The following is a 10,806-nucleotide window of genomic DNA, read 5'->3' as shown; positions in this document are numbered from 1 at the left end:
GTCCCAGGACACCCCCACGATAGAGAACGATCCAGCCCCAAAGCGGGGAGAGACCCTGGTCCAGGACCCATCTCAGCCTCTCCCAACCTCTCTTTCAAAAGCTTCAGACTGGAGACCGCTTCCCTCCTAGAACTGACCGCTGGCTGGAGGCTCCAGCCCCACTCACCAGCCCTCATTGTGGGGACAGGCCCTGGCTACTCCCAAGTGCCGGGATGCTGCCCCGAGGCCCCTCTCAGGGGGCAGGTTAGTGCCACCTCATCCTCCAGAACGCCTTCCTCCCAGCTCCTCTAGGTGATAAGTGCCTCACACCTCTCTAGCCCTGCCTGAGGCCCACTTAAATCATTTAGTGTGACCAGACGGCAGGAGCAGGAGAGCAGCCCATCCTCTCCCACCCTGGACCCCCAGGCGGGAAGATGCTGGAGAAGACCAGTGTGTGACCCCCACGAAGGTAGGCATGCGCCAGCCTGCTGAGGGCCCAGCAGAGGGCCAGCGTGGCTGGAGGCGCAGGGTGGTGGCAGGGCAAAGGGCACCTGTGATGAAGGCTGGTGGGGGAGGGGAGAGCAACTGTAACCCAGGCAGCCCGGGCAACAGACCCTGAGGGCCAGGAAGGGCAAGGGGCAGGTGTCCAAGTGAAGCCAGCAGCCCCAGGGTGCCGGCAGGGGTCAGCGCGCCCTCCGGGGCCTCCCGCCGCCCGCGGCCGCCCCTCACCTTGCACACGTTGTGCTGGCACACGGTCGTGATCGGGCGGAACACCAGCTCCTGGCAGCAAATGCACTGGAACGTCTCCTCCACTGTGCTCAGAAACTTCTGAAAGCGGGAGAGCAGGTGTGTGAGTCCGGCAAAGGCTCGGTTCCCCAGAATGAAGGAGCATGACAGCTCTCCAGATGCCTGCTCGGCCCTCGCCCTGGGGTCCCAAATCTCATCTTCCTGCCCCTGCCCTGGGAGGACACGAGTCGCTGTGACCCTGTCTGAGGACCAGAAGACAGGGGGTCTGGAGCCGGGCGGAGCGAATGTAGGCTCGAGGCCAAGACCACACTCCGGCAGCACCTGTCTCAGTGCAGAGCCCAGTCCTGCGACACGCAGCGCCACCGGCCCGCCGCTCAGACACCCAGGTCCAGCACAGCGCCACCTGCCCACCGCTCAGGCACCCAGGTCCAGCAGGGGCCAAAATGGAGAAACACCTGCTTTCTTGGAGCCTGGGGCCCAGCGGGGAAGGCCGAGGATAGGCAGGTGAAGACAGAAATACAGCAGGGAGCAAGGCGGGGCTGCCCCGGAAGGACAGGGCGGGGGCACCAAGAGCCCTCCACGGAGAAGCTGAACTGCCAACAGAGAGACCTGAAGGACTGAGCCTCAGGCCTCCTGAGACCTCACATCTGAATCCTGGGACCTGAGGACCTGTCACCCACCATGCACAGCAGAGGGGACTTGGCAAGAGGGATTAAGTTAAGGCCCCTGAGATGCGGATGACCCCGGATTCCCAGGAGGCCCAGTGTCATGACAGGGTCCTTATAAGAAGAAAGGGGGGGTCAGAGGCAGAGAGACAGGAGGTGCTGAGCTGCTGGCTTGAGGATGGAGGGAGGGGCCATGAACCAGGGATGCAGCGCCTCTAGAAGCTGGAAGAGTCAGGAGTCGAAACTCCCCAGGAGCCTCCAGAGGGACCAGACTTCCCCAGGCCTGGGTTTTACCCCTAAAGGCTCATTTGTTAGGGCAGCCACAGTGATTTCACACAAGAGAGAGGTTGAGCCAGGAAGGCTGTGAGGGAAGGTACTCTGGGCAGAGAAACCCATGAGAGAGAAGGCTGTGAGACAGGATGACAGGGAGGAAGAGACCAGAAGCAGAGGATGTCAGAAGTAACAGGCAGTGGGCCCAGGGCTCAGGAGGGTTTGGGTTTGATCCTGACCATGAGCCAAAGAGAAGTGGTCCCCCACCAGGCAAGGACAGAGGACGCCAAGGCCAAGATACTCACCTGCAGTGACCCATCAATGTCACTCTACCCACTAAGGCAGGAGGACCAAAAAAAAAAAAAAAATAGTCCTGGTTTGGCGGTTTCTGGGAAATTTGAAAACAGAATGATCCTAGGATCTGGCAATCCCACTTCTAGGTTTATACCCAACAGAGCTGAAGGCAGGGTCCGAGAGTCACCTGCCCACCCATGTTCACAGCAGCCAAAGCTGGAAACACCCCAAGTATCTAATGAGAGACAATGGGGAAGCAAATTCCATTCATGTGGTGGAATGCTACTCAGCCTTAGAAAGGAAGGAGGTTCCACATGGATGGACCTTGAGAACGTGATGCTCAGAGAGAGAAACCAGACCCAGAAGGACACACACTGTCCGATCCCACTCACAGGAGGTCCCTGGAGGAGTCAGATGCACAGACAAGTAGATGGTGGGGCCATGGGCTGGGGGAGAGGATGGGGAGTCAGCGTTTCACAGGGACAGTTTCGCTTTAGGGAGATGAGAAAGTCCTGGAGATGATGGTGGCAATAGTCACACCACAATGTGAATGTGCTCAATGCCACTGAGCTGAGCAGTGGAAAGAGTGAAGATGGCTGATTTCACATCACCTCCATCTTATGACAGTGAAGAGGAGAGGCCCCGGCCAGGCAGGAGAGCTCACCGGCCCGTCCTTAAGCGACTTCAGGATCTCAGTCCACAGCTTCATGTTGCTCTTGTCCTCCTTGATAAGGCTGCTCTGCTGGGTGGTGAGACTGTAGGGCTCCACCTTGGTCTTCTTGGGCGTCCCTCGCGAGGACCCATCACCTCCTGGAGCAGAGCGGGGGCGGGTTGAGGATGGAGAGTGGAGGGGGGCCCCCGCCCCTGGGTGCGAGGGTGGCCGCAGAGACACCCACCAGCCGACTTGCTCTTCCGCTTGCCCTTCCTGGGGGATGTGAAGCCCTCCTCCCTGTCCTCCTCCTCCTTGTCCAGGGCTGCCTGCTTGCTGTTCTCCTTCTCCTTTCTGGCCAGGGCCTCCAGGTAGCCCTCGGGATACTGCAAGTGGGAGAAGACAGGCCGGTCACCCCTACCCGGTCCGGACCCAGAGACAGACTCCGTGCTCACTCAGCCTCAACCCAGAGGTTTCCACCGACCCGACTCTGGAGCAGTGACTGAGCACAGAGACTCACGGGGGCAAACACAGACACACAGCCTGCGCCTCGGGGTAGGGGTGGCGGGGGAGGGGGCAGAGTGAGATCCCGCACATTAGAGGCAGCAAAAAAGACAGTCTTGTGTTGCTGCTGCTGTTGTTTAGGCTGTGAACCCACACAGCATGGGGGATCTTAAGTTTCCCAACCACGGACTGAACCCAAGGCCTCAGCAGCGAAAGCCCTGAGTCCTAACCACTGAATTGCTAGGGGATTCCCAAGATAGCCTTTATTAATTTATTTATTTTGCCACATACCCCAAGGCTTGTGGGATCTTAGTTCCCAGACCACGGATTAAACTAGGGCTCTTGGCAGTGAGAGCTCGGAATGTTAACCACTGGACTGCCAGGGAACTCCCCCCAAGACGGTCTTAAGTTTTCCATTTCTAAGAGAAGAAGTAGGCAAACTTTTTCCAGCCAGGCAGTAAGAATTTCAGGCTTTATGCTGCCAAGAGCCAGCCCAACCCCCGTGGGGATGATGGGCATGGCTGGCCCCCAAGATGATCTCATTTACTAACCACCAGCCCCAGGCCTTAGCTCCAGGACCCTATTCTGATGGGTCTTACGTTCCTCCAAGCCCCAGAAGGCTTTATTAAAACCCCACTTCCTTTTTGTTTCAGTTTGGCCTGAGAGGCATGTGGGATCTACGTTCCCTGACCAAGGATTGAACCCACACCCCTTGCAGTGGAAGCTCAGAGTCATAACCTCTGGATCGCCAGGGAAGCTCCTAGAAACCCCATCTCTAAGGCACCTATGGGAGAAGGCAATGGCACCCCACTCCAGTACTCTTGCCTGGAAAATCCCATGGACGGAGGAGCCTGGTAGGCTGCAGTCCATGGGGTCGCTAGGAGTCGGACACAACTGAGTGACTTCACTTTCACTTTTCACTTTCATGCACTGGAGAAGGAAATGGCAACGCACTCCAGTGTTCTTGCCTGGAGAATCCCAGGGACGGGGGAGCCTGGTGGGCTGCCGTCTATGGGGTCGCACAGAGTCGGACACAACTGAAGCGACTTAGCAGCAGCAAGGCACCTACAATCACGTCCAATTCTCCAATGTTCCATCAACAAACCCTCAAGCTTTTCCAGCAACGTGAATGTACAGTGAAGACTTAAGTCCTAAATAAAAATCTTCCTCCCACTAAACAGTTCCTGACCCTCGGCTGTCTGCCTCCTCAGTTCCTCAGCTTCTGAATTCCCTGCGGTATAAACACTGCTTCAAAAGACAACTCTCTGCGGCTCCCCCAGGGGGCAGGCGCTATCAGACTCTCAACAGCAATTAAGATTCCTGAAATAGCCCCACCACGACATATCAGCTGTAAAGCCGCTCACCGTGAGGAACAGAAAACACCGTAATTATAGTGCAAAAAGGCAGTGTTCCCCAGGCACTGGGTAAACTCTTGGGAAAGGAAGATTCTGCAGCCATAGAGGTAAGCAATTGGTCCAAGGGAACGATCCACCTTATCTTTACACTTAGACTTCTCTCCATCTATTAGGGCTTCCCAGGTGGTGCTAGTGGTTAAGAACCCGCCTGCCAACACAGGAGACATAAGAGACCTGGGTTTGACTCTGGGTTGGAAGATCCCCTGGAGGAGGGCATGGCAACTCACTCCGGTATTCTTGCCTGGAGAATCCCATGGACAGAGGAGCCTGGGGGGCCACAGTCCATGGGGTCGCAGAGTCGGGCACGACTACAGTGACTTAGCACACATGCACTCCCTATTAATATTAATATATTTAGACCAATTGTGCTGGTTTGTCAGCTTTGGGGTTAGGAAGGGGTGACAGACAGAAAGGAAGGAGAGATGGGGACTTCCCTGGCGGCCCGGTGGTTAGGACTCTGCTTCCACTGCAGGGTGATCCCACATGCCACATGGTGCAGTCAAAAAAATAAAGAGAGAGAGAGAGAGATGGAAGAGAAGAGGAGAAGAGAGGGGGGAGGGGACTGGCCAAGGGAAGAGATCAGACTCCAGATTGATTTCGGATAAGCGCCTCTAACATAGCACCAATAAGGAAGCCCAGCTCTCAGTTCTAACCACAAAAGCAAAGCCTTGGGGCTTCCCTGCTGGTCCAGTGGTTAAGAATCCGGGTGCCAACACAGGGGACACTAGTTTAATCCCTGGTCCAGGAAGATCCCATGTGCTGCAGAGCAATAGTCCATGCACGACAGCTATTAAGCCTGTGCTCTAGACTCTGGGAGCAGCACCTACTGAAGTCCGAACACCCTAAAGCCCATGCTCCACAACAAGAGAAGCCACTGCAGTGAGAAGCCCAGGCATCAGAGAGAAGAGTAGACCCCACTTGCTGCAACTAGAGAAAGCCTGAGTGCAGCAACGAAGACCCAGCACGGGCAAAAGATAATAAATAAATCTTTAAAAACATTATTAAAAAAAAAAGGCAAAGCTGCGTGCACACCTGAGCCACCATCCCCTCAACATCCTCTGGTTGAAGGACAAGGAGGGGAAAGCCAGGGAGGTACCAGCTGTTCACAACATGGAAATCATCCAGGATGAGAGAAACCCTGGAGAGCATGGCCCTGCCGGCCAGACGCTCCCTGCCCAGGCCCCCGGCTGGCTCTGGTCTGGCCTCGAGTGCTGGCCTGGACGCACCTGCATAGTCAGCCCCAGCTTCTTGATTCGGTCCTTGCCCTCCTTGGTCCAGGGTCCTGGCTCCACGTCATCTCGACGTAGGAGGAAGCGCCACACCAGGAAGCCGGACTTGCCCTTCTCGGGCCAGTACCTGACAACCTATGGAGGGAGTGGGGCAGGGGTCAGAGGGGATCATGCTAGCATGGGAGGGGGGGACAGGCAGGTGCAGCCACAGGGGCCCCGCTCACCTTATAGATGCCGTCGTACCGGTTGCCCTCGATGGGCGCATACTTGCTGTGCTTGCGGCCCTTGACGTTCCGCACCACGCGGACTGGCTTCCCCGACCGCCAGTCCTTGGCCTCGGCCCCTTTGAGGTCGTTGATGGGGGCAAAGCAGTTGAGAGCCAGAGCCCTGCGGGGCAAGGCGGGCCCATGCTCTGGACAGTGTCCCCCTGAGAGAGGGAGCTGATCGCGTCCCAAGCCCCCAATCACATGAATGCGTAACCTTCTTTTGAAAGAGGGTGCTTGCAGATGGAGTCAAGTTTGGCAGCGGTCAGAAAGGACTAGGGTAGGCCCTGAATCCAATGACCTTGTAAGGAAAGGGAAACTGAGGGACTTCCTTGGTGGTCCAGTGGTTAGGACTCCGAACTCTCACTGAACTATTCAGGGAACTAGATCCCACATGCCGTAACTAACAGTTCACATGCCTCAAATTAAAAACAGACAGACAATAAAACACGCATTTCCCATGCCACAACTAAAGACCCAGCACAGACAAATTGGAAAAAAAAAAAAAAAAAAACACAAATGTGGGCCAGGCCAACAGGCATGTTCCAACGGAGGGCACAGAGGCCTGGGAGCAGGGGGGTGAGAGGTCAGCTCAGCTGCCCTCCTTTCTTAAACAAAGATATTTAGGCAAAGAGTTTTCAGGAAAGCAAGAAATATCAATTTAGATTTCTACTAACAATGGAATGCTAGCCTATGCCTTGGCCTTTCTCAACACTGGAGAATCTGGGCAGCTTTACAGGATAAATAAATAGGAACTCATCATTGCTTCAACGTGTATTTCTTTGCTCACTAAAGATGAATACATTTTCATGGTCACTGGGGATCTCATTACATTGTGGAATGATTTGCACATCCTTTGCTTTATTCTGCTAGTTTTTCTTATTGATTTGCAACAGCTCTTTACATAGAATAGTATAACCATTAGGTATCCTGTTTATGGCAGACTTTTCCCCCCTTTTGATGGGTTTACTCTTACAATGAATTGTCTTAGGATGTGGGTACCTCCTGAGTCTTCTAGGCGCAATCCCACAACCCTCACCTGCCTTTTCTGCACACTTATGGCTTTTGTGCGATTTATAATATTTAAAGGTCATCAGATCTCTATCTTTTCCTTTGTGCTCTATGTTTATGCTTTATCCCATCCTGTAATTGGGGCTCAGGAAACTCCTGCCCACCTACTGGTGTTACAAATAAAGTTTTATTGGAACAGAGCCATGCATACCTTCTTCCGTGGGCTCTGTGGCTGCTTATGTGCTATAAGAGCAGAGTTGAGTGGCTGTCACAGAGACTGTGCAGCATGCAGAGCCAAATATGTCTATTATCTGGCCTTCTGTGGGGAAGTTTGCTTCACTGTGACTGCCTGACTGACAATTGGACAGAGCAGGGAAGAGATGGACCCTATGTACCACTACACTGGTTTCTGGCCATGATATGTGGCATGTGGGATCTTAGTTCCCCGACCAGGGATGAAACTCGAGTGCACTGCAGTGGGAGGGCAGTGTCTTAACACCGGACTGTCTTAACACTCTTAATGGGGATCTAACTTCCTGCATGTAATGCCTCCAAAACAGAACACAGCCCCTCCCCTGTGTAGCCAGCTGAGGATGAGGCAGATGTGCGCTTGAGAAACAGTAACACTCTGCTCTGCAAACCTGTTGGTGTTGGTAAGTTTCTGATCACAAGACTGTTCCGCAGTCCGCTTGTTTCCGGAAAGGTCTCGTCCACCGCTACCTGTGTACGTGAACGAGTTCCCATGGTCCTGAAAACGACACAGGGGGCAGGCTAAACCCTGCATGCACGGGAAAGGGGAGACACCCTCAAAACGAAGCCAGGCATGCCCATGAGGATGCCAGCTGCCAAAGAACCAAGACGTCAGAACCAGCAACCAAAGAAACAGATAACACCAAGAGCTGGTGAGGATGTGGAGAGACTGAACCCTGTGTGTGGCTGGTGAGGATGGACACTGGCATGGCCGCTGTGGAAAACGGTATGGACGTTCCTCACAAATTAAAAACAGAATCACCAAAGGCTAGCAATCCCATTTCTGAGTTTATACCCAAAAGAACTGAAAACAGGGACATGAAGAGATCTGTGCAGACCCAGGTTCATAGCAGCATTATTCATAGTGGCTAGAACGTGGAGACATCCCAGGCATCCACGGATGAGTGACTGGATAAACAAAATGTGGTCCAGCCACACATCAGAATATTACCCAGTCTTAAAAAAAGGAAGGAAATACTGACACCTGTTACAGTGTGGATGAACTCTTAAGAACAAGATGCTCAGGGAGATAAGCCAGACACAGAAGGATAAATATATGATTCTACTTATATGGCAGATCCACAGACAAAGAAAGCAGATGGTAGAGGTCTGAAGCTGGGGGAGGGGATGGGGACTCGAGTGTTTAGTGGAGACAGAGTCTTGGTTTCGAAAGATGGAAAAGTGTCTGTGGATGGATGGTAGTGATAGTCACAGGACAGCATCAATATGCTTAATCCCACTGAGTGGTGCACTTAAAAACAGTTACGATGGTTAAGTTTTCTGTTAACGTGTATTTGCCACAGTTACACACAAATGAAACCAGCTCCCCACACTCACCACATCGTCCTCATACCCTCCAGCCAGGACCAAGGAGTAGGCCCCGTGATTGCTCCGGCCGTGGATACCCGCCACGTGAGGTCGATGGACCCCCGACTCGCTGACCTGTGAATCAACCGAGAGGTAAGTGGTACCCCGTGGACCAGACAGTACAGATAAGCTCAAATGCCCTCACTCCCGCCTTCAGAGCCACAGTCTGACCCCTCGATCCAAACGCATCAGTCCTGTTAAAAGAACCCTCAGCCCCTGAAGGCCAGAGGCCAAGCCACACCAGGGAAGGATCTGGTGTGAATCCCAGCCTAGCCTCCGTGGCAGAGGGGCTGCTGGAAGGGCAGCGCCCACTGGCTGAGCCACAGACCCTGACATCCGCACATACCTGGACCCGGAACCTCCACATGGTGCCCACAGGGATGCCCGGGATGGGGCCAAAGTGATTGGACGGCACAATGGTGCACTCCTTGGTGCGGCCCACGCACGCCATGCCCTGTCCATTGCGAAACAGAGGGGAGAGCAGTGTGAGTGGCCACGGGAGGGCGGAGGGCAGCGGGGCCCTCCAGGAGCCCAGGGCCCCCTCACCTTGCCCCAGTCCCGCTGCGAGGACGATGTGGCCGATGCCATCTTCGCCTTCTTCTTACTCTCCTTCAGCTTCTCACCCGCCTGCACCACCTCACTGGAGTCGATCCGGCAGTCGGGGCAGTACCTGTGACCATAGGGATGTCACCCCCTGCCCAAGGCCGCATGCCCAGCCCCCTGCCTTCCTGCATAGCCAAGACTGCACAGAAGTGGGGAGGTGGGGAACGGCTTCAACTTAAATTCACGAACTCAACATAAGAAATCCATTCCCTTGGTCCCATGGGCCACATCGGAAGAGCTCAGTGGCCACATGGGAAGAGCTCGGTGGCCATATGGGGCAAGTGGCCCCCTTGGTGGGCAGCAGACGCTGACCCCTCCCACTGGGAACAGCAGTGCCCCCCACGGTGAAGCCAAGACCAGCCCCCATGCGGCCAACATGAAGGGCGATTCAACAACACCTACTCACTGCCGAGGACTCAGTTCCCTGTCTCCACCAGAAGGGCAGGGGAGGGGCAAACAACAGCCATCTCTGTTAGCACTCCCAGGCTCTCACACCAGAGCTGCACATCACAACTCTCCCACTCCAGGCCTGAGACACCCGCTCCCGCCTCTGGCCCATAGTGTCTCCCTCCCTGCAGTGAGCCAGGGCCGGGCCACATGGGAAGGACCCCACGTCTCCGTCGCCTCAGCCACCCGGGTGCACTCACCACTCCTCCTCAGGGGGCACGCTGCTGAGCGGTGGGCGCAGGCAGTAGATGTGGAAGGCCATGTCGCACTCGTCGCACATCAGCTGCTTGTCAGGGTCCTGCTTGCCCCCGCACACGTGGCAGGCGCACATGCGGCACAGCTTCCGCTCATCGTCCTTACAGTGCTTGCAGGAGGGTCCGCTCTTCCCTGCATCCCAGGAAGCGGGGGATGGGATCAGCTCAGGCAGGGCCCCACCCACCCACCCTACACCCCATCACGCACACAGCACGGAGGGGCTTTACAGTGTTTGCAGGAGGGCCCGCTGTTCCCTGCACCCCGGGAAGCGGGGGATGGGATCAGCTCTGGCAGGGCCCCACCCGCCCACCCTACACCCCATCACGCACACAGCACGGAGGGGCTTTACAGTGTTTGCAGGAGGGCCTGCTCTTCCCTGGAGGTGGGGTGGGGTGGGGTGTCAGCTCAGGCATGACCCCCACCCCTGCACCAACCCTCAACCCAGCACAGAGGGGCTGGATCAGAACTCACTTCTCATCGGGTTTTCCACCATGGGGTTCCCCTCGCCCGGACGCTCGATCTTGAAAACTTCGTCCACGAAGACAATCCGACAGTCGTTGAGAGAATCACCCCTACAAGAGAACAGGACTGTTAGGACAACCAGCGGGCCGGTCCCACCAACAACCCCAAAGACCCGGGCACTTGGACATGTTCTCAGTGCCCACGAACAGCTCTGATTCTAATTATATCGGAGAAGAGGTTTTCGCAGGGCCCTATGAACTCGCCTAGCTACTACCCTCGCAAATTCAAGTCCTACCACATCAGGAATGAGGTGAAAACAAATAAGCCAGAATTTCAGTATGTGATGCATTTGAGAGAATTATTTTTAACCTTTGGCAGGTGAGGCCCACTAAGAGG

General features: G+C 55.2%; 1 protein-coding gene across 2 annotated transcripts in view; it reads right to left on the bottom strand.

Moving 5' to 3' along the window:
- The window catches only part of UHRF1 (ubiquitin like with PHD and ring finger domains 1), a 33,827-nt gene that overhangs the window by 3,349 nt on the left and 19,672 nt on the right, over nucleotides 1–10,806 (bottom strand). For both annotated transcript variants that reach the window (XM_044947971.2, XM_044947970.2), the window contains exons 6-16: nucleotides 10,420–10,520; nucleotides 9,894–10,080; nucleotides 9,190–9,313; nucleotides 8,990–9,097; nucleotides 8,614–8,718; nucleotides 7,668–7,774; nucleotides 5,977–6,139; nucleotides 5,750–5,887; nucleotides 2,852–2,990; nucleotides 2,620–2,765; nucleotides 709–807 (exon numbers count right to left, since the gene is read on the bottom strand). In XM_044947971.2, the coding sequence (XP_044803906.1) occupies nucleotides 709–807; nucleotides 2,620–2,765; nucleotides 2,852–2,990; nucleotides 5,750–5,887; nucleotides 5,977–6,139; nucleotides 7,668–7,774; nucleotides 8,614–8,718; nucleotides 8,990–9,097; nucleotides 9,190–9,313; nucleotides 9,894–10,080; nucleotides 10,420–10,520 (1,417 nt within the window). The remainder of the gene's footprint in view (nucleotides 1–708; nucleotides 808–2,619; nucleotides 2,766–2,851; nucleotides 2,991–5,749; nucleotides 5,888–5,976; nucleotides 6,140–7,667; nucleotides 7,775–8,613; nucleotides 8,719–8,989; nucleotides 9,098–9,189; nucleotides 9,314–9,893; nucleotides 10,081–10,419; nucleotides 10,521–10,806) is intronic.

This window comes from Bubalus bubalis, chromosome 9 (assembly GCF_019923935.1).
Source record: "Bubalus bubalis isolate 160015118507 breed Murrah chromosome 9, NDDB_SH_1, whole genome shotgun sequence".
Taxonomy (NCBI): Eukaryota; Metazoa; Chordata; class Mammalia; order Artiodactyla; family Bovidae; genus Bubalus; species Bubalus bubalis.
Note: the sequence above shows the minus strand (reverse complement) of the source record. Positions and strands in the feature narration are given on the sequence as shown.